The 24938-nt window shown below is 43.9% G+C and overlaps 2 protein-coding genes across 3 annotated transcripts in view; both read right to left on the reverse strand.

The window, feature by feature from the left end:
* vav2 (vav 2 guanine nucleotide exchange factor) overlaps window positions 1-24938 on the reverse strand; it is a gene marked incomplete at both ends in the record, with an annotated part of 343070 nt that overhangs the window by 284751 nt on the left and 33381 nt on the right. The gene's annotated exons all lie outside the window — the stretch shown is intronic.
* On the reverse strand, window positions 21242-22039 carry LOC308299036 (small ribosomal subunit protein uS2-like; the record flags this gene model as incomplete). Its single annotated transcript, XM_080742763.1, has 1 exon — window positions 21242-22039. One exon carries the CDS (start codon window positions 22037-22039, stop codon window positions 21242-21244), a length of 798 nt encoding a protein of 265 aa, XP_080598889.1.

The following is a 24938-nucleotide window of genomic DNA, read 5'->3' on the forward strand; positions in this document are numbered from 1 at the left end:
GGCAATTTTTGCCGATTGTTAATCCCAGAATGGTTTAACATGAAGGAGGACGCTGGGTAGGTACCATCTTAAAGAGCTCATTGTACTCGATCACCCCACTAGAACTCCCAGAATGCAGGCCTACTATACTTGTGTTTCCTAGAATCTCTAAAAGAGAAAACTACTAAACACTAGGGCATTCACCAACTATTCGAATATTCGAATATCTAAGTCACTATTTGTCGTTGTTCACCGAAGTCGAATATTCGCTTATTTTTATTTTCTCTTTAAAGAATATATAGTTTATAAAGCTTGGCTAGATAGGAAGTCATAGGAATGAGTTGTGTGGTGGATGAATTTGTTAATGCTCTATGGGGTTCTCAAACCTTTTTAGGCCATGACCCCCAAAATAAACATATTTGAAAAGAGGACCCCCACCCTGACAAGCACTTGGAATTGTAGGTATTACATTTAATGTGACTCAGTTCCGCAGATAAATATTGTGAAAATAGCAGATCTACATGCTCACAACGCCTCGCAACGCGAGGCGTTGTGAGCATGTAGATCGGCTGTTTTCACAATGTTCGCCTCTTGCTTACTTAATATTTGACAGTTTGGCCAGTCCTGTCGTATATTCGACTATTCGACTACTTTGAGGTCGAATAATTCGAATACAAAAAACACTATTCGTGAATGCCCTTACTAGACACATTTTCTTTTTTTTTTTTATATCCTCTCCATGTTTATAGTCCCCATCTCCCCTAGTTCTGTCAGGTCTGGAGAGGGTGAGGATGACCTTGTGTCTCCCCTGATACACATGGAGTCTCCATACACTTCTTTTCACCTGACAGTTAGGAGTTAAACCGGTGGGATGATATGTGTACGGCGGAACATGCCATTCTATCCACTACCGCTCCCTAGCAACCTGTGGGAGTCACTGGTGCAGCGACAGAGAGAACATCCTCTACTGCTGGCTTCCCACCCACGGGCACGGGAAGTTGTGTTAATTGGACTAGAACCGCAGTCTCCACAGTGGTGGGCAGGAACAGTACCCTGAATGCCTAAAGGTTCGTTAGGGATGGCTCTGGCTTGCCTTGGACTAGCCTTTAGTTATAGGCTTAGACTGCCTGGGAACTCCCCATGATTCACCAAGCTTCTATCCTCTCCATCTGCATGCGTTCATGTCACATCAGCATGATGTTACTTACTTGCAGGGTTGTCACAAGGGGGGAGAAAAGTGGGACTGAGTTCCTAGGGCCCAAGGTGGAGGGGCCTTATACTTTAGCTATTGAAAAATAGCACATATACAAGCTCACAGTGCAGCACCAAGTGCAGCGCTGCGAGCTTGTAGATCTGCTATTTTTTTAAAGTCGTGAAAATGATCTTTGAATATACAGTATGTATTTTTTAAGGGAACATCTGTAATTCTTTCTTCTGGGGGTCCCTGGAACTGAATATTTTGAGATGGGGGTCCGTGGCCAAATACATATCATTGTGGGGGTCCTTCACATGAAAAGGTTTGAGCAAAACTTCAAAAATAGCAGACCTACAAGCTCGCTGTGAGCTTGTATATCTGCTATTTTTCAAAAAAGTTAAAGAAGAAAATAACGTGTAATAATGCGTTCCCAGTCTAAATGGGTTAAACCCCCTCCCCTAAGAACATTCATAGGGGGCCCGCAGTGAATCCTTGTACCCAGGGCCCAGAATTTGGTGCAACACCCCTGCTTACTTGACTTCTTCCCCAGTGTCTCACAGGCGTCCATGGATCGGACGCCTGTGAGATCGGGGGAAACAAGGGGGTGGGGCTAAGGTAAGGGGGGGGGGGGGGTGCTCACTTTTCGCCTGTCTATGGGAGAAGTGATAACTACTACCTCCTTCTCTGGCCTCGTGAAAGGTGCAGTTTTCAGGGCAGTTTTGAAGGATGCCAGCAAGCTACATATTTTAAGGGAGGTAGTCAAGGAATTCCACACCTGGGTGGCAGTGTTGTAGAAGGAGAATTTTCCCATATTTGTCTTATGGGTTTGTGTTATCAGATCATTGTGTGCGCTCCCTCTGGTGTCGTGGTTGTGGGTGTCGCTAACTATCTTTGTGTGTCTCTCTCCCCCACACCTATCTGTCTCACTCTCTCACTCTCTCCCTCTCAACCCAACCGGTCAAGCCAGATGGCCGCCCACCTACAGCCAGGTTCAGCTAAAGGTTTTCCCCTGCTTAAAGCGTTTTTCCTTGCCACCATTGCTTGCTAATGTAATGGGTGAATCGCAGGGTCTCTGTCAATTAAAGAGTGTATGGCCTTGATCTGCTCTATGTTCAAAGAGTCAAAGATCTTTGATGTTAAGTGCCACAAGATAACTTCCGTGATTTGGTGCCATAATGGACTAGACTATTATAGCTGACAGCCATTGAGACAAATGCCATAGCCATTGGGATACTAAATGTCACACTCACAGACAAGACATACGCATGCAGTGGCAGGCATCCACATATACAGCATGTGGGTCGTGCATGCATTCAGGCACGTTCACTCACACACACACACACACACACACACACACACACACACACACACACACACACACACACACACACACACACACACACACACACACACACACACACACACACACACACACACACACACACACACACACACAGAATACTATTTATGCTATATTACACACTGCACTGCATGCATACAAACTACAGACCCCCTCGCACGTAAATAAAGTTACATTTAAACACTTAAACATATGCAAGCATTCATATTGTGCATAGATCGACTACATGTCTTTCTTGTGCACATACATTTACATCATTATGGCTGCACTTCCGGCGTAAATAAAGCAAGGAAATGTCATGTGTCTGTGTGTGTGTTAATGTACTTGTCTGGCGTGCCTGCTTTAAGTGCATTTGTGTGTAAACCAGCATGACATGTCAGAGATCACACAGCAAACAAATGGTTCATTTACTCTTATCAAGAAGACATCAAGCTGACTAAGCCAGAAATATATTCAGGCAAATATGATACCGTAGATACTGTCTCTATTCGCTAGACACAACACAGCGAGAGAGAGAGAAAGAGAGAGAGAGAGAAAGAGAAAGAGAGAGAGAGAGATTTCAGTAAGTTATATGAGGAAGATATCTCCCAGAGGTTTTGAACTTTTGAACATTGTATTTGTTTGGCCTTTGTTCCTAATTATTTTATGAACCCTAAAGTGCTCTGTAACTCCCTATGCAGATAAAGCGTTATCGTTACCAGCATAACAGACACACGGATATAATAAACACTGGACAATTTAGTTGGTATATACGGGAAGCTGCGAATACTTTTACTGTATGTACTAATGGCTCAAGAATGTGACCCAACCACTTTGAACCTGGTGTCTCTATTTTGGACATGTCATTATTGCGACCGTAGGTCGCATTTACTACCAAAACCTCCACCGGCTGTCCGTGGGTGAGTGAGTGAGTCAGTCAGTCAGTCCGTCCGTCACACTTTTGCCCTGCTCATATCTCCGCACCCGTTGACCCGATCCATGCCAGATTTTACACACACACTCCTTGCCTGCCAAACTACAACCTCCAAGGACCCCCGGAGCCCCAGGGACCCCCAGATGTAAAAAATGACCAAATGTGCAAAAATGACCAAATGACCACCCCAACGGGGCTGCTCACGGGGAATTCCCGGGGACCACCGACTCCTGGTGCTCCAGAACGGATGCAAAAGTGGTGGCGCCCCCAGTGGAGGACCCCCTGCCACTGCAGCGCACATAAAATGCCGTAACTCGGGCTAGGAGCGTCCGGGAGAGCCGGGGCCGGTACCTATTCGTCCGCCAAGGCAACGCGGAGACCCCACCCCTCATTTCTCACATGGCCCTATTCTAGCGCCACCTTCATTTGGACACTGCTCCTACAGTTTTTGCCCTAAAATCACGAATATCACTACACAGCATGTCTACACTCATGTCATCAACATGGATCAGGAAGATTTTGGAAAAACACATTTTTGCCCTATTTGTGGAGATAAGCCACCTACGGTCGCTTATCTCCCGATTAGGGAGTCTTACTGGTACTGTAGGTAGGCCTACTCGCTGTTTCAGCATTTCACTCTTCTAAAAAGTCCAGAAAACGGTATCCGTTTACCAGTGGTGTAAAGTAACTTAGTAGATGAGTACTGTACTTTACTTGAGTATTTCCAGTTTTCAGTACTTTTACTTCTACTCCACTACTTCTCAAATCCACTACAATTATTTGAAAACTTTAGTTACTAGTTACTTTGCAGCTATGAATGATTATATTATAAAACATACATTAATCCACTTTAGCCCTATTTTATACCTTGATGGGACGCATTGTGAGCTTGTAGATCTGCTATTTTCAAACATTTTGTACTTTTTTACTTTTGGTACTTTATGTACTTAGGGTGCCCTCACACCAAAATACCTATGAGAGTGGAATCCGCGTTCCGCCAATGCATTTCAATGATAAGTGAGCGTTTTTTGCAGAAATCCTCTGCTGGCATGAAACCGCTTCATTCTCATTGAAATGCATTGGCGGAACGCGGATTGCACTCTCATAGGTACTTTGGTGTGAGGGCACCCTTATTGATGCCAATACTTTTGTACTTTTACTCAAGTACATTTTTTATTCCGTACTTCTACTTGTAAGGGTGCCCTCACACCAAAGTACCTATGAGAGTGGAATCCGCGTTCCGCCAATGCATTTCAATGAGAGTGAAGCGGTTTCATGCCAGCAGAGGATTTCTGCAAAAAACTTATCATTGAAACGCATTGGTGGAACGCGGATTCCACTCTCATAGGTATTTTGGTGTGAGGGCACCCTAACAGAGTATTTCTATATTGCAGCATTGATACTTTTACTTAATTAAAACATTTGATTACTTTTTCCACCACTGCCGTTTACTGTAATGCAGCCTTTAAAGCAATACCCTTGGATACACATTAGCAAGTTTGGCGTCGTGACAACGCTTTTCAGCCACAGAGAAGAAGAGATACTTCTTCTGTGCTTTCAATTAGCTTTCAATCCATTTCCCTTGAATCTCCTTCCTCTCTCTCGTAACAGCATGAGAAACCAAACTCAACACTAGTCCATCGGGGGAACACAGCAAGACTTCACATCGATGCATCACACTGCAATTGGCAAGAAGGCTGCATGCAGGCTTTTTTAATTTTTTTTATCCTGAGCTAATTCAGATTCCATCTACTTTGGTAGCATTCTAAGACCCAAATGGTAAATGGTGCCTTTTATATAGCGCCTTTATCCAAGGCTGCTTTACAGAGATTTTGCATTACATTCACCCTAACCCCCAACTATGGCCCTAAAAAGAACCATATTTAACCTAGATTGACCTCAAAAGCCATATTCAAATGACAGTATGATGACACAAGAATATCTGCCAGAGACTTGTGTTCCCCTGAACTGCACACCTAACATGCTAGATTGCACAGGGAAGCCAGGCCATTATTGACAGGGAGTAGATGCTACCTGAGAGGCTAAATTCAGTAAAAGAAAGTCCCTTAACTGAGAAGGACTACTTGATGCCTAGCAGCCATGTCTTTATGGTGACCAAGCTGACGTTAGCCACACCCACAGTGTTGGGTCAGGGTGTATAGTAAAAGGGGAGGGGATGATTTTATGATGTCATTAAATCTGTGGTTTTCGATCTGTGACTCGGTGGCATTCAGCTTTCAGGAGGAAACCAAAAATACACAAGGAAGGCACATTTGCACATATTAACACATTTACTTAAGTATAACATGTGAGTACTTTTTGAGCGGTGGTCACACCGTCTCCATAGCGTGGCCGTGTGTGTAGGTATGTTTGTATGTGGGTGGGTGGGTGGGTCTGTATGTAGCCTGAAGAATGTGGTGTAGTACCTTTTATGACCACACATTTTAAGGGAGGGGCGCTGTTTTCAGGCCAGGCCAGGCACACACACACACACACACACACACACACACACACACACACACACACACACACACACACACACACACACACACACACACACACACACACACACACACACACACACACACACACACACACACACACACACACACACAGGGGGGAAGGGGGGAGGGGTTGGTGGGTAAGAGTTGACTAGCCTGGGGGGGGGGGGGGGGGGGGGTGACAGAATTCATAGATCTAGAACACATCGAATTCATAGATATAGAACACAGAATATGTACAGTACAGTACAGGGGGGGAGGGGGGGAGGTTTGGTGGGTAAACCACCGCTCAGTTCACACGGGTGTGATTTTCCACCACTGCTGACATAGCGATAGCAATATCTCCTTCTGTGTCGTCATACTGGTAGTATATCAGAAAGGTATAAGGATGGAATAATGACACAGTATGTATCTGGACGTTTGTGGATGTCAGATGGACCACTCTGGTTAAGCACAACAGCAGGGAGACATCTGTTTTGCTGATGCACAGGCGTTAAAGTAATAAGTGTCCCCATTACAAGACTCTGTTCTCCCCAGGCGGCTAATGATAATTAGATGCATACTGTCCATCCATCCATCACACTGCGGGGAGCGGAGCACTGTGTCTGTGTTTGGCCTTTCCTTAAACAGTAGTACCACATACATGCGTGTGATATAGGGCATTCACAAATAGTGATTTTTAGTATTCGAATTATTCAACCTCAAAGTTTTCGAATAGTCAAATATTCCACAGGACTGGCCAAACTGTCAAATATTACCGGCATGTAAGCAAGAGGCGAACATTGTGAAAATAACCGATCTACATGCTCACAATGCCTCGCAACATGTAGATCTGCTATTTTCACAATATTTATCTGCAGAACCGAGTCACATTAAATGTACAATTCCAAGTGCTTGTCAGGGTTCTTATGACTTCCTATCTAGCCAAGCTTCTAAAGACAAAACAATAAAGAAATTAAAAATAAGCAAATATTCGACTTTGGTGAACAACGTTGCATAGTGACTTTGATATTCGAATATTTGGTGAATGCCCTAGTGTGATAGCATACAGTATATGTACAGTAGGTCTACCACATAGGCCTGTCACAATTATTACATAATAATCGCCCAATCACAATTATGTGAGATATTGTTTTTGCATAATCGTAAAATATATTTTCAAAAATGTTAAACAAATTTGGAAAGAGCCAATCTACAAGCTCAAAATGTGCGTCATGCAAGACACTTACATACAGCCTTTTGCATGTTTACCCATTCACACCAAAAAAAATCTCATGAAGTGTGTGTGTGTGTGTGTGTGTGTGTGTGTGTGTGTGTGTGTGTGTGTGTGTGTGTGTGTGTGTGTGTGTGTGTGTGTGTGTGTGTGTGCGCGCGCGCGTGTCTTTAATGTGCAAGTTAGTGTGTGTCTGCGTGTGTTTCGAGGGAGGGGAAATAATAGTAGGCGCATAATGACTGAATCAGGGCAACAAATTCTGATAACATTCCTGTGTGTTAGTGCTGAGCAGAAGACGCCATCGGGCTCCATAAAAACGACATTCAGGGAAACAAGTTGTGACGCCTTGGGCCATAATCTTTTCTTTGGATTTATGCTAAGCCTATAAAACCCATTCCACTGTCCTTTCTGTCCCTCTGCGCATAAAACCTCAGCCCACAATCAAATGAATAGTAATGAGTTTAACAAACAGTTGGGGACCCGGGGGGTAAAGCGTGATTTATACTTTGTCGTACATTTGTGTCGCTCGCCAAAATATAGCCGATTTAGAAGCTCACAGTGCGTTGAATCGCACGGTGTTGTGAGCTTGTAGATCAGTAATTTCCGGCAAGCGACACCACCATCGTACGACGGAGTATACATTAAGCATACCGCCAACAACTATACATCAACTTGCACTTCAAAATACCATTAACCAGCTTTCTCCCTTCTTTTTTTCGTTTCGGTAAGAACTCTCATAAACTGCTAGTGGGAATCTAATTACAAATGTGGCCGATCCATCCGGGGATAGCATGATAACAAGCTTCCTTCTTCTTATTCGGCGGCGGCAGCAGCGGTCGTTTACTGTGCGCGGCGTTGTGCCTCTCATCCGAACGCCATCGCTCATCAGGGGACATCCCGCTGGCTCACTAGCGAATTAACCACCCTGATGAACCCTCAATCACCAGACGTGCGCACGCATCTGTCATCCATTCCCCGCGCGGCGGGCACCCTCCTCCTCCCACTCGGTTACACTCCCACCCCCACCCTACACCCCTGTGGAGCACAAGGTGCAGATAATTGACGCATTAGGGCCCGCTTTTGCCCCCTCCCTCTCTGGCACGTGGCCAAGGTTCATTTAACCTGCAATAATAAGATAGTTAAGTGTGCATTATTGTAGTTAATTAAGTACATTTGTAAGGTTTAATTGTTTGAGTTTTGGCACGAGAGGCAGACGGCAGGAGTGTAGAGGAAATCGAGAAGACGTGCAACGGATATGATTGTTCGCATTCATCACGTTTCATATTGTGCAATTTGAGATGCAACTCGGGGGCTAAGATGCCTTTTGGGCACGAGCCTGTTACAAAACAGCGTGGTCGATGCCCCGTGTTTTCTAGGGAAATTACACATTATGGCTCCGTGTCCCATAAGCTAATTATTCAATTACACTTTCATTGCATTTGTTGATAAGAGTTTGCATGGAAACGTTTCCCAGCGGCAGCTGGGGAAAGAACATTTTAAAGATGGAAAGAAAAGAATGTGGGCCGGGGTGGGGCGGTGCAGAGTGCTAGGATCCTTATATCAATGCACGGACAATATGAGAAGCTTGAATAAAAAAACAAACCTCGGTTCGAAGTGAAGCGGTGAACTTTTATTCTATGTGTTTGTGTTCTAGAGTTATGAACTTACAGGACAGATAAAACCTGTTCATTCTGAACTGAAATGGCCATATATGGACATGGGACACACATTTTGCTTTTTGAAAAAGCCTATTCATTCTGGACTGATATTCTGGACGTACGGGACAGAAAGAACCTGTTCATTCTGGACTTGAGTGACCATATATGGACATGAGGTGACATACATTTTGTTTTTGAAAAAGCCTGTTCATTCTGGACTGAGATGACCATATATGGACATTAAACACACATTTTGTTTTTGAAAAAACCTGTTCATTCTGGACTGAAATTACCATATATGGGCGTGGGACACACAAAGCCACTCACTGGAAGCAGTTTTCACCGCTTCAAAAAACGTGAGAGATTTAGCCCCTATAAGAGAGAAGAGGAAATAAAATTGAGGGGGCAGACATGGACAAGAGGCAGCAAGTGAAGAAGGAGTATGAAAGTGTTGGAAGAATGAAAGGTTTAAGAGAGGATGGGGTGTGTAACCATTTAAACCCATTTCTATGTGTTGTTGTGCGATAGTGTTTCGCAGAAGAAATTGCCAAAGAATTATGATTATTTTTATGCAATTATTATTACTGTTTTGGGGTGGAGGGGGAATTCCTACGACGACGTTGAAATTGGTTAATGATGAAGTTTGTGCTGTACGACATGCAGAGCACCTTTACAGTACAGTCTCTGCACTTAAACCTTCAAAGCCCTGGAACGCGCCCGAGTCGCGTTAGATTTTAACCACTTTAACCATTATTTCATGCTTTAACTATTGAAAAATAGCAGATATACAAGCTCACTGCGAGCTTGTAGATCTGCTATTTTTGAAAAATCGTGTGCTTTGAATATCTTTGACGCAATCTTTGACCCGACTTCTAAATCCTTCCTCTAAATCAGTGGTTCTCAAACTTTTTCACGTCAATGACCCCCAAAATTACATTTATTTGGCCACAGACTCCCATCTCAAAATATGTTGTTCCAGGGAACCCCCCAGAAGCAGAGATTTCAGTTAGAAAAGTTTGCTTTGAAAAATATATATATATTGAAAAATCTGCACACATTTTCAAGATTTTTCAAAAATAGCAGATCTACAAGCTCTGTAAGCTTGTATATCTGCTATTTTTCAATAGTTAAAGCATTCAATAATTCTAGGCCTGAACGGGTTAACTGCAGAGCTATATTTGAGTCACTGGCCTTAGCATACAGTATGAGGCAGCTCTCAGGGCTTGGGGAAAGAAAGACATTAAGGCGTATGATCATTAAATTATTAGATCAGTGGCCCTTAACTTTGGAATGTCATTGGAGCCGACATGCACTTGGAACACTTAAAAAAAAGAAAAGAAAACCTTTAGGCCTTTTGAATGTTTAATTATAGCACATCCGAGGAAAGGTTGCAGATGTAGGTCAAAAGTAGGTGGCACGTTTGGACATTAAATTGACAGTTTCACAGACCAGACCAAAAAAGAAAGAGAGAGAGAGAAAATGTTAAAAGGCCACGGCTGCACTGAACACTCCCTAGGAGTGATTCACCATCTCCAGTGGTTACAAAAATGCAATGAACTGTCACACAAGTAACAATAACTTGGATGAGTTTCTTCTCCTTAAAAAAAACAAGAAAAAAAAAAAACATCTGTAATTAAAAAGTCACAAGATTCAACATTGGAGTGATTGATAGCAGATGTTGATATACTGGCTGATTACAAAAGGCCTGGCTTTTGCAGTCAGACTCTGGAATGACCTAGCAGGGTTAGGGTTATCCAATTCACCCTCTCCTTTTAAAGTTAAGCAATCAAACCCTATCCACAACTTTCCAACGTCCCATCGTGCATTGCGCAGAAGGTGTGCGGCAGCTTCCGGCGCCGCAGCCGAGTGTGATCTACAAGCTCACAACGGTTGCATCTGCAACGCGACGCGAACTTGTATGTCTGCTGTTAAACGGAAGTGTCCCACAGATAATGCTACAGTAAATTCTTGCGGAAACAAGTGGATATAATATACTTATTTGACGGGGACCCCAGGGCTTTGTGCCAGGTACGATCCTTTTTTCCCCCCCTATACTACAACTTTCTTTGTCAAACAGCAGATCTACAAGCTCACGACGCATCACAACATGATGCATTGTGCGCTTGTAGATCTGCTCTATGTTTTTGTTTTTGCTGAATGTTCAACCCAGAATTATTTCAGTAAGGTTCGCAGCGTGGGATGAATGATAGAGCAGTAACAAAGGCCTATAAATATAACAACATAATGAAGCATCAATTGTGTCAAAACCTTTGTAATGGCTAACATGGTAACATGCTATGCTTTCAAGTGTATATGAACGTAGCTGATATGCGTAGCCAATCTCACTAGTTTCGGGGCTTATAGTATACTTAAGACTCAGCTGGACTATTGTTCTCTGGTTGTGGGAGTTTGCAGGAGGTTAAGCAGTGTTGCAGTAAATCCGTCCCACTCCTTCTTGCAGCTACTGCCCACATATCTGGCTGGTGCCAAGCGCTAACAAACTCACTCGCTGAGCTATCAGCCCTAGTTATCAGCCCGTCACACTGTACGGGGGAAGATAAATCTAGGCAATTAAAATTTAAATTGCCGTGTGCACTGCCGTGACTCCCCTCTTTCCCCGTCCCTCCCCATCTCTTTCTCCACTACCCAGCTGGACTGCCTCTGTTCACGTCAGGAGCTGCAGGAGAGACACGCTGCGTGCATGTCTATACTGTATATCACCGGGGATGCATGACGTACTGGTCAAACAGAGCACCTTTATACTTTATAGAGAAGCTAGAACCTGCTTTCTGGTGTAATGGGACGTCCACATCAAGCACTATAACTGTAACATATGGTTTTATAAATTGTTCTAACTCAAACTGTAAGTCCACACCACAACTATAACGACGGCAGTGAGTTGTGGATAATATAGTTATAATACATGTATAGCGTGGACAGCCCATTACTGCAGTAGCTTGTTTCTGCTCTTATTATATGTTTGATGGCGTGACCAGAGAGCGTTGTCGGTTTGAATGCTTGTGTAAATCTGTGAGGAGCCATTGTCTGTATATAAACTGGGTGGGGACAGGTAATGAGGTGCACTATATCACAACAACATGTCCCTTGAACGGTGGTTTTCGAAGTGGGGGCTGGCAGGAGTCACAACCAGAGGCTGGGACTATTTGGGGGTCCTCCTTGGGCATGGGAACGTTTGGGAATGTCTGCCCTAGAGCAGGGGTCTTCAACGTTTTCAGGCCAAGGACCCCTTACGCATTGTATAAATCCCGTTTATTTTCATTAGTGCCCGACACGCTTTAAAATAATGTGTCTCGGACATTTTGTCATTTCTGGTGACAGACAGTGGACAAAGTGTCTCCATTAATGAATTGCCATCTGGTTGTGTTTGTTGTAGCTTGATACATTTATTATGTGTAATGACAGAGACAAGATGCTACAGTAAGTAGACTGTTATTAATTTTCTGACTCTGACGCGAGCGCGCAACAGCAATGAGGGACAGCATGTAGGAGGATTAGGATATGTTGCTGACAGATTGTGGAAATAAAACAATATCACAAGCGCATCGAGTGTCAGACCAATCCAACACAATGTCACGTCAGACAGCTATGTAGACGGCTAAAGTTTGTTTGCGAAAAGAACGATAATTCCCATTCCCCTCAATCGAGCTTGAGGACACCATTCAAAGTAATAGGGTGACTGAATAGAACAGGGCGGCCGCGTCTATTGATTCCAATGGAGAAGTGGTGCCCTTTTCTATTCGGTTTCTCCAGCTAACTGCTTCGGGCTGTGTTCACTCATGGGCAGCAACACAACAACTGTCTCCAGGGGACAGACAACCAGCAGCGTTGTGGGAGATGAGGAGGGAATAACTGACAACCTTGTTTAGAAGGACCTGCTCTGTCTATTGTCACTCATTCAAACACATGGAGGCTTTCACTTAGGAAGGGGCCAATTTGGCCAAACGCCCGAAAGACACTTTTTTTTTTTTCTAGTCACTTCAGTCGTTTTTGGATGGTTACAAGGACACTGCCACCGAGATCCACTCCTCAGGGGTAAAGGCAGCGAGGTAAACAATCATTTTGCATGCAGCACGTGTAGGATAATTCAATACTTATCGTCATATCACTACAACCACCTTTGTTTCTAGTGCACTGAGCCGTTGTTGCCGGCTTCAACCCAAATAAAAAAGAAGTGGAGTGGGGAGAGAGCAAGAGTAAACAGAGGAGAGAAATGGAGAAAGTGAGACAGAAAGGCTCTGACACACAGGAACACAGCTCTCCACGTGACAAGTGGTCCTCGGTGGCTCGTGTGTAACCGATAGGATGAGAGGATCCCATGTGGCCTCAAACAGGGACATAAGCAAAGATGACAGTCCGGGCCAAGGACATGAGGAGATATGCAGAGCAGCACACTGTCCCCATTACAATATGGCTTTGCTTAGCTGAGAGCGACTGGAGCAGGAGAGTTGATGTTACTGAAACTTTCATGTAAGAAGAACAACACGGGGCTTGACTCAGGCCTGCAGACTAGGGATGGTCCGATCAGGTTTTTTGGAACCGATCAGCGAGCACCGATCAAAAAAGTTTGATCACCCGATACCGATCAATCACCGATCCGATCAAGTTATTATTTATATTTGTTATAAATGTTAATGTTTTAACTTTAATTCATTCATTCACTCATGAATTCATTTATATATTTGCCTTATAGTTATTTACCAGCATTACTATGTATTTATTATCATAGCAGTAACTAGGTTATTCCTTCAGCACTGTGGAAATCAATACCCCAAAATGGCCTCAAGTGGGCATACTGAACGGCTGGTTGATCGGATGCACCGATCCGATCGGATCGGTGAATTTACCTTTTGATCTAAACCACCGATTATCGCCGATCACGCTTTGATCGGCCCGATCCGATCCATTGCCGATTGATCGGTAACATCTCTACTGCAGACAATTGAGCCTGCTCTTCTTCTGATTTCAATTAACTAAAAATAAATAAAAAGATTTGTCTAAACCGTAGCCAAGAAAACGAAAAAGGAAAAAAAGAAACTAACCTCCTCATGAAAAAGACTAAAGGCTGCCTGGGTTTTTCAAACGTTTCAACGTTTGTTTTGTTCGATTTGAATAATGTGATGCATTTTATAAAACAAACTTGTGACACTCTACCTGAAAGATTCTGCTCATCCTCCACAAATAAGAGTCCACTGGGTAAAATACCGAGCCACAAAACAAATAGATTGCTCTTGCTCTCCTCCCATCTACTCTATAGGATTCCCCTGCTAGCAGCAGCAGCAGCAGCAGCAACTGTGTCTATTCAACAGGTTGATCAATACAGAGACACCCAGGCCTGAAGCTTCTCCCAGACTTATCAATACACACATTGACAGGTTGGCGGATCAACACCAGCAACTAATTCAAGACTAAGGCTCAACCATATCATTGTTCTCATTTCGGGAGAGCAAGAGTAAAGTCGAGGTTAAGAGGATTGGGCTGCCTGTTCAAATCCCTGAGCTATGGTAATCTACTTTAGGGAAAATGATGAATAAATAATTCTCTCAACCCTTCATGTACAGCAGGGGTTCCCAAACTTGATCAGCTTGAAGCCCAAAAGAGACATTTGGCGTCTCCTAAACTTCCAAAAAATACATTATGGATTAACAACTTAAAGCCCCACTTCAAAAACGCATCAGATGTATAAGCTCACAATACCGGCTAATTTCACAATTTTTGAAAAATCTAAATTTTTTGGTGTGTGTTTCATATCAAGATTATTGTGACAAAAGAAATCGCGATTTACGATATTATCACGAAAATCAAAATCCATTATCCTGGGGCGGAACATTTGCCAAAAAATAGCCGATCTACAAGCACACAAATAGCCGATCTACAAGCTCACAATGCGTCAATTGTGAGCTTGTAGATCGGCTATTTTTGGCAAAGATAAATTACTGTATCAAGTACGTATATTATAACTTATAAGTACCTTTTACCAATAGAGGGTTTAAGTGGTACAGGATATGCAGCTCAGCAAATAAAAGACGAATTAATCCCAGTGCATGACAGAGGATGATATCACAATAAATTAAATCTCCACGATACGATTATCGATAACGATAAACGATAATATCGCGTATCATCCCATCCCTAGTGTACAAACTGTCCCACAACAAAAAAAAATGGGTCATAAACCTATATTTAGTAAACCCTGATCAGCATCAGCAAGATGCCCTTGAGCAAGGTATGTTACCAGCTTGACTGATGCCCCCCATGTCTGAATCTCTGTTAAGAAAGGTGTTTCTGTTTCGGTGCCTGTGAACATATTACTGTACTGTAGGCTGAAGAAAGAAATCGCACCTGTGCGCATGGTATAGAAACAGGAAACACATGCGTATCTCCTTGTATGGGCCTTTCTATCCATGACATCAGCTGTGGTGATGTCGGTTACTGCATATTTTCTATGACGTTAGTCTCGATGGAAACACAATTTCGTACTACTACGTACTACATAGGGACACACAAAGCCAGATGTTGGAGCGGTTTGCACAGCTCAAAAACTCAGGCAGTTAAGGCTAATAAATAGATTGACGTCTTCCCTTTCATTGCCATCCAATTCTCTGCATACTGTACTTTCTATGATGTCTCAGAGATGACCTAGGTCGAGCCAGCTCCTTGTATGGAGATCTCGGATGGTCCCTTGTTCCATGGTAAGACCCTCTCCAAGAAAATATTTCATCAGGAAAAAAAAATGTTTTAGATACTCCACTGCGCCCTCTACAGATCTTGTCGATAGAAAAATTCCATTGACCAGAATTTGCATTCCGGTGAAATATGTTCTTTTCTGTGCAAAAAGTGTATTTTAGACAGAGTGTTCCCACTAAAGAAAGTAGGCTTTCAACTCCCTAAAGCCGCCTTCGTTTTGGCGAGTAGCGAAACTGTATTTTTAAAGTTTTACTATCAAGGTATCATCACTCACCGGTACCATAGTGTTAAGGAGAACTCCTTTTAACACTATGGATGGACCAGAGCTATAGTTTATCCAGCCTCTTTTGAAATCAGACATTCACTCCATGTGAACGGGACTGTGATTAAAATGAAAAGACAAGATGTACAGTATAAAATAAACACATACATTTCACAAATCAGCCACCAATAGGGCTGTCACAATTATTACATAATCATCTAATCGCAATTATTTGAGGTAATCGCAATTATTTTGCATAATAGTCATAATTGTTTCCATGTTGAGAAATGTTAAACAAACACTTTCAAAAAGTAGTGGAAGTAGCAGATCTACAAGCTCACAACGCGTAGATCAGCTATTTCCACTACTAATGTTCTTTTTTTAAGTATAAAGTTGTCAAATATGTCAGTCATTTCTTTGTATATTGAGGTTATGTGTCATATCTGCCAGGTGCAACTTCAAAGCCTGCAAGCCAAACAGAAATGTAATTGTCAACAATTAATCGCCATGCAAAATGTCATAATCGTGACAGCCCTAGCCACCAAAGCCTCGGGCGAGGTCAATGGCGGCTGGCATTTTCATGTGCCTCTGTCAACGGGTAGCCAATCACTGATCTCTGATCCGTGACAATAGTGTGGTTCTCCTTGTCCTTTCCCAACCGGCCCTCACCTTAACCAACCATGTGGAATAATAACGCTTACATCTCTCTACCGCCAGTCAGTCACAGCACAATACAGCTGCTGTGACCACCAGATAATGCAAATGAGCAGATAAGGATTGGAGTGATAACCACACACGCACGCACACACACACACACACACACACACACACACACACACACACACACACACACACACACACACACACGCACACGCACACGCACACGCGCACGCGCACGCAGACAAAGGTGGATACACGGACACTTTACACACAAAGGTGGGCAAACACGCTTGTAGATATACACGGTAAGAATATAATATATGTCCACACATGTAACACAGGAGGTGTTATGGATGCAATGAGGCTGGCAGCCAGCCGGCGCCAATCCAAGGCCCGGTGAAGCCATCACATGAGGCGGTACAGTAGATATGAGGATGATGAAGTCTCTGAGAGGCATGGTTGTGGTGGTGGTGGTGGTGGCGTGATAACAGAACAGCTTTTTTCCATCTGCCAGAGGAAACGGCCCGAGCACAGGCAGGCGTGACAGAGCACCGCTGCACGCACGGCACGCCACACCCAGGAACAAGCTTATGCAAAGTGTTGAAACGGACAAGAGAGCGATAGAGCGAGAATGATAGAGAGAGAGAGGGGGGGGGGGGGGTGGGGGGGAGGGAGGGGTGGGTTCGGTGGGGACAGACAGACGCTGCTCATTTTTCACACACAGCTTTCGCTGTGTGATAAAGCTCCACTCACTTCCCGACGATCCATCTTTCTAATGGCGCTACCCCCTCTTATCCAAAAGCCAATGTAAATATAATCTGTTATATCCTACCATTTGTGCATGTGTGTACTAGGGATGGGACGATGTGAACATTTCGTATCACGATTATTGTGACAACAGAAATCGCAATTTACGATATTATCGTGAAAATCAAAAAGATTATCCTTGGGCGGAACATTTGCCAAAAAATAGCTGATCTGCAAGCTCACGGCATGTTGTGAGCTTGTAGATCATCATTTTTTTTGGCAAAGACATTTATTTGATAGAGAGATGAAAAAAAGACAGTACAGTACATTATAAGTACCTTTTACCAATTATAGAGGGTTTAAATGGTACCAGATATGCAGCTCGGCAAATAAAAGGTGAATTGATCCCAGTGCATGACGGAGGACGATATCACGATAAATTAAATCTCCACGATATGATTATCGTATATTTATCGAATATATTATTATAAAGATAAACGATAATATCGCGTATCGTCCCATCCCTACTGTGTGTATACCTGTATGTGTGCGTACGTGTTTGTATTTGATTATGTGGGCCTGTTTGTGTGTTTGCACTTATGTGTGCATGTGTTTCTGTGTATATGAGAGAGAGAGATCAAGAGAGAGGGAGGGAGGATTGGCAAAGCAATAAACCCGAGCAAATGCTTTAATAAAGTCCATTGTGGTCCAAAAATACGAAGCCAGCCTCGAATAGTTTCTGCCTGATTTAGTTTATGGACTACACAGACCTGCTTTATGGTGAATATATGGCACCCTTCACAAAATGTCATGGATGAGGATAAATCAACCCAGTAATCCAATGCTTGCATGTGTGCCTGCCTGGTGTATACAAACCCCCCCCATCCCCACCCCCACCCCACCGGGTGTGCATGTGTGTGCGAGTGTGTGTGTGTGAGAGAGAGTAGAGATGGAATTTATGGTTCTTTGAAGTGAGCCGGATCACTGGGATCCGTTCATTTCAAAGAGCCGTACAAAAGGCATTTTAGTTACTATATATATGTTTTTATAATTACAAATCACTTCAACCCTATATACATTTCGTTCATATATACATTTCCGCCATTTGAAAATAGCTGAGCTTGTAGATCGGCTATTTTCAAATGATTTTTCTATATCTTATTCATTGGAAAACTTGTAAAATGGGACATTCTACATAATGAACACTTTCTACTATTGGTAGAAAGTACTATGAATGTACTTTAGGTACATTTTGATACCAATACACTTGTAGTTTTCAAGTACATTCTAATTCCGAACTTCTACTTGTAGCAGAGTATTTCTACATTGCAGTGATGACACTTTTACTTTTTTAAGTAAAAGTATCAACACTGCAATGTAGAAATACTCTGCAAGTAAAGAATTTACTCCCCCTCCTCAAAAAAATGAACAGCTCCCTATGCTGCGAACCGGATCCCATCGTTCATTTCAAAGAGCCGCTCAAAAGACTCGATTCGTTCGCGAACGTCCCACCTCAAAGAGAGAGAGCGAGCGAGCATGTCTCTGCGGTCCACTACACACTCGGTCACTAATCAGTGATGGACTGAATGCTAATTGTAAACACTGTGGGCGTTGTTGTCACGGTGATGGCTGTGGGCGCTAGAGCAGGCTTCTCCTCTAGGCGTGACCGTGTGTGCGCTAACCTCAATTTAAACAAGCACAATTGCCAAACGTGAACTCCCCGATCTCATCATATCTCGTACAAAAACCCTAATCTAATCCACTCAGCGCCTTCTGTCTTCCCCCAGACTGTTTAAATTCAAGACAGGACACATTGCCCACCAGTGGGGATATTTCACGCGGATCATGTGAATGAAGAAGGGGGGGTGGGCAATATGGAAAAATACAACATCACAATATTTTCCCAAGCTGTATCACGATATACGATTTTATCACGATTCTTTTTCACGTTGGTTTTTATGGTTATTTTTCAAGTTACTTGACAAACTAGACTCTCTGTGTTCCTTTTGGGAGGTCTAAATTGAACTTTACAAGTATGTAACGTTTCATTTGTATACTGTCAGAGTTAAGTGGAGACCTTGAAATTTTAAAGTTTGAGAATTGATGATTTTGACCAAAATGCAGGTTTCATTTGCAATGAATCTCTGTATTAACAATTAAACAGGATTTTTTTTACAAGGCTCCCTCAATTATATCACAATATATACGATATCTCTGAAAAGGCATATTGTGGAGACATTGTATCGTCTCAACGATAATTATCACCATATCGCCCACCCCTATGTGAATGTTCATCATTTCCAGCGACTTAGCTTTGAATCAATGCAAAATTACAAGCATTGAGCTCACTCTATATTTGGTTGTTGTGCCGGTGTTGTATACCAAAAAGATAGATGTGACTTTGTAGACCGTCTTGTGCTCAGCTCACGACACCTGGGGGCAAAGAAGTAGGGGGTGTAGGGCAGCGTTCGTTTTGACAGCACGTTTTTATGTAGTTTAGTCATCCCTTCCCAATTCAGAGTGCTGAATTAGAAAAAGGAACGCATGCCTCAGTGTCTATTTGGGCACTGTTTAGTATCAATGACGTCAGCATGCGTGTATATCAGACAGACATACACGCATGCTGACATCACTGATACAGTGCCCAAAAAGACAGACACTTGGTTGTTTATCAGGAAATAATAATTTGGCCAATATTTGACAAGTTTTTATAGTAGTTTGTTCGTTACTTTTGATGCATTAATGGTCTTTGGGCTTCTTCTCTTTCCTTTTTTTGTTGAGGTATTAAAAAAGTCTTAAGTCCTTAAATTGTCACTTCACTGTCATCTGGGGACCCCCTGAAAATCATGAGGGGATCCCCCCTGGGGGTCCCGACCCACAGGTTGAGAACCACTGCTCTAAAAGTAGAGAGAAAAAAAGAAAATCTAATTGACTACGAAGAAGACTCAAACTCGCCGTCACTATGAGACATGACGTAATGCACAACGTTGGTTACAGTTCTGCTACAACAGCGTCACCACATCATTTCAATTGAAATACCAGCCTTTTCTCTATATTTACCAGTGACCACAGTTACACGAGGGGCTTTCCCAGAGCTGCACGCCCCAGTAGATTCTCCACCTCCATGTCTGAATATGCATAACCAGAGGGATTCAATCATGTATGAGGCTTCCACTGGCTGTTAGTTAACAAAGTTGTACAGTCAGTCCAAGGAATGGAAATACTTACACTGCCCTATAAACAGACAGCGCTCTGTCCTCACGTCCTCTGCCCTAGTTCAACAACAGAAGCACAGGATGCTCCAAGCTCCAAGAGACCCCCGAAAGTTTGGCTGACCGCTACTATGACATAACTTTGTTTAAAAAGTGTGTTACTTTGTTTTGTTTTAGTTCAGTGGTCCTCTCTTAACTCTGACTGTATACAAATGGAACCAAATGGACCCGTTAGGGTCCATTTGGTTCCATTTGTACACTGTCAGAGTTACAGACTTGTATGGGTCAATTTAGACCCCCATAAAGGAACCTAGAGAGTCCCTGAAATCCACTTTGAGAACCACTGTTTTAGTTTATTTACAGTCTCAGTGCAGTGTTGTCATATGACATAGATAAGCAATAGACATGAAGTCCGAGATCCACATGAGCCCTTTCCATTATTTTACCCTGTTTGTTTTGCTCTAGTTTTTCTAGCAGTGGCCAGTCGGACGACTAGTTAGTGCAGAGCAGTCTAAAAGGCTTTGCACACAGAGACGTGTTCTTTTTGCACACAGACGATTTCATTTCTTTAAAGAAAACAATGATTCTCTATGACCTCATGCACACCGTTTCCGAATTTGCCATGCGGCAGGTGGCTGCGGCAGTGTGTTTTTTTCCCGTTTGAACCCAGTTCGGTTTGTGTGTCTTGTCGCATGCGGTAAAAACTCATCACTCCTTTTATGACTCCTTTTTGGATCCGTGGCGCGGATTACTCACAGCATTGTACACCAAATCCAATGCGTTTTAATCATGCAGCAAACGGAAAGAAAACGCAACGGTCCTGTGTGAAAAGCCCTTTAGTCCTCCGTAGCGGGCTGGGCACTCCAGTCGTCAGTGAACACCTCCCCTGTAGCCAGACTGGCCGGGGCATCAGCGGCAGGCAACTGCTGGATGGGCGCAGGTGGACTGGCCTTCTCCGCTTCGGCCTGCTCCTCCTTTTCGATCTCCTCGGGGTCCCTGTAGAAATAGAGATCAGGCATGACCTCCCAGGGGTGCTCCCTGGAGATGGTGCCCCGGAACCGGAGCACCTCCCTGGCCAGCATCCACCACATCAGACCCACAGAGTGGTTACCCTTGTTGTTACAGGGGACGGCGATGTCCACGTACTTAAGCGGGGAGTCCGTGTTGCACAGGGCAATGGTGGGGATGTTGACGTAGGACGCTTCTGTCACCGCCTGATGGTCGCAATATGGGTCCGTCACGATCAGAAGGCGGGGCTCCCTGAAGGCATCCTGGATCTGATTGGTGAAGGTTCCGGGGGTGAAACGGCCGTGGAAGGTGGTGGCACCGGTGGCAGAAGCAAACTTTAACACTGCCCTCTGCCCCACTGAGCCCACTGCCCTCTGCCCAGTCTTCTTCGAAGATATGACGCAGACGTCGGCCGGGTTCTCGATGGCGACGATGGCCCTGGCAGCCAGCAGCAGCTTCTCCCAGGTCTTCCTCAGGTTGATGAGGTACACGCCATTGCTGTTCCTCTTGAAGACATACTGCTCCATCTGGAAGTTCAGGTTGGATGCTCCTATGTGGGTTTGTGCTGCCAGGAACTTCAGCACGTCGTCCTCCTTCAACTGAAGGACTTCCAGACCTCCAGACATCGTGACAAATTTGCCTTCTTTAACGGTTAGATGAGTGAGAGCAAGATAGCACTGTATTGAACTAAAATACTACTCAAAGGGGCTGGTGGTCTTAGATTAGGACCTGCACAGTGGTGTCTGGGATGTCTTGACTCGTACGGAAGGCTCTGGGGTCTCTTCGTCAGAACTAGCTAAAGGCCTTGAGATGGCTTGATGCAATTATAAGCTTTGTGTCTTGGAGATAGGTAACACGTAGAGTAACACGTAGAGTATTCTGCTTGCCTCTTTATATAGTGCTTGGCTGTGTACTTGTGACATCAGCAGCTAGATGTCTTTGCCGGCTCCATATATGGAGCCGGCATGACGTGAGAGCAAGTGAGAGCCTTTGTTAAGCCCTTTGCACACAGGACAGTTGCGTTTTTTTTCGTTTGCGGCATGAATAAAACGCATTGGATTTGGTGTGCAAGGCTGTGCGGAATCGGCGCTGCGGATCCAAAAAGGAGTCATAAAAGGAGTGATGAGTTTTTTACCGCATGCGACAAGACGCACGAAACGAACTGGTTTCGATCGAGAAAAAAACGCACGGCGGCAGCCACCCGTTGCACGGCTAATTCGGAGCCGGTGTGCATGAGGTCATAGAGAATCATTGTTTTCTTTTCAAAAAATTATATTGTCCGTTTTATCCGTGCGGTTAAACGCGCCAGTGTGCAAAGGGCTTTACTCTGACAACTTTCTCAATGGCAGAGCTATGGTCTGTTGTCACACATTACACGTCACTGTCAGCGTTGCCTAACAATGCCGGTTTGCTCAGGCACCCTCGTTTCATGTGTCCTGAATTAGTGCACTGGAGGTGATGACCACTGGAATGCGACGCATGCCCCGCTGGTTATGCAATACCCGTTGTCAGAGCACTTAGCGCTCATCATGGCATGGCACTGAATTCGCTGAATTTCGATTACACTTCCCAGCCAGAACGGAAAGCTAACACTGCTAGTGGGACATCACTGCCAGCGGTGCTGTGTAACCCACCAAGCGGTTCCCAAGTTTTCAGGCCGAGACCCGAAAGAGAAATTAAGACGTTTGCCTCGGACCCAAACTAGTGAAAATAGAAGAAGCACACAATGTGTCGCATCACGCCGCGTTGCAAGCTTGTAGATCGCCTATTTTCAAACACACTGCTTTTTTCCACTGAATATAATACATAAGAAAGTCATTTTGGGGGTAAAGTACTCATTTAAGGGTTCGCAGCAGACCAGACCTACAGTACTCCTGGAACTCCACTCAAGTGGAGGGGGTGGTTTGAGGACCCCCTCGAAAATGAGATGCTGCATCTCAAGGGGCTTAATATCCTCCAGTTACATTTCTAAATAAAAAGAATGGTTGACCTTGAGACAGGTATTGACGATGTGATATGTTATCGTAGTCAGTTTGTCCAGTCAACTTTTATCTTCGTCGCGCGTCATGGCAACCCAGGCCCGGCGCTATGGGGGGGCCTGCTGGGGCATTGCACCCTCAGTTGCAAGTTGTGCCCCCTCAGTTTATATTCAAGAAAATATCAAAAACAACACAAATATTGGCTGCATATTATTATTGTCAAAGAGATTACAATAACAGTATTGAAACAGTTGCCCCTATAATAATAATTATATATCTGATTATTATTACTCCTGTCTAATCCGCAATTTAAATCACCTAAACCACAGCGCAGTAGCAGCGGCTGTTATTTCAGCTCCCAAAAACTGGCATCTGTTGTAGGTATTATAGATAATAATAAAAAGAATGTTCATTATCACTAGCCTATATAAAAAGAATATGTGCCCCTCACAATTTTCAACAGCCCCCTTAGTCATTTCATCCCGCAGCCGTTCCTGCGGCAACCAAACTTGCAAATTAATTCTGTCCTTGTCCCTTTTATGCCCATTTAGGGAGATCCCTGATGTCATCAGTATTAAGCCCATATCTGGGAATGCCCATATATGGACATATTGTGTCAGTCTCATGATAACCAGTGTGGTTGTCGTGACGCGAGAGACAAGTGCCCACATTTCAAGCAAGAGCTCATGGGACACTGGAAACTTGTGGATAGGCTGCTGGGGAACTTCCAATGACCCACCGAGCTCCTCTCCTCTCCCTCTCCATCTGCAAGGTCTCATCAATGCGTATTAACTTGATAGGGACATGTCTGCTTTCTCTCACAGGCTTCCTTGGATTGTGATTGGGGACCCAGCGTGAGGGTTTTCAAGGCCCTGCTGTAGTCAGACTGTTATTACAGTTATTGATATTGTTTGTATTATTCTTGTCGCTATGCCCCCCCCCCTTTCTCTCAACCTAACCAGGTCAGACCAATGGCCACCCACTCAGAGCCTGGTTCTGCTCGAGGTTTGTGCCTGTTAAAGGGGAGTTTTCCCCTGCCCCGGTCACGTCAAATGCTTGCTCACGGGGGAAATGTTGGGTCTTTGTAGAGTCGAGCAGGGGTCTTCAATGTTTTCAGGCCAAGGACCCTTTAGTTGAGAGAGAGATGAAGATGGGACCCCCCAACAACCTGTTCATAGATTCCATATAGTTTCATTGACACAGCACAATCATCAGTGTATTTTGGATTCATGTCAATTTGTGTTTTCAGATATTTAACCACTTGAGCCGTCAATACTCTTTTTCCCCTCACACCAAAAATAGACGATCTACAAGCTCACAACGTCACTAGGTTATATAAAAAAAGAAAAAAGTTTCCATCACACAAAGATTTGGAGGACCCCCTGTAGTAACTCTGAGGACCCCCTAGGGGTCCCGGACCCCCTGTTGAAGACCCTTGACAATTGGTGGTTTGGCACTGCATAACAAAAGTAAAAATGTGTGTGCATTAAGTCGTTCTTTAATGCCATCATTTTTATATATTCTCTAAATATGCTCGGGTTAGGGT

The sequence above is a fragment of the Nannobrachium achirus genome, assembly GCF_963921795.1.
Source record: "Nannobrachium achirus genome assembly, chromosome: 15".
NCBI lineage: Eukaryota > Metazoa > Chordata > Actinopteri > Myctophiformes > Myctophidae > Nannobrachium > Nannobrachium achirus.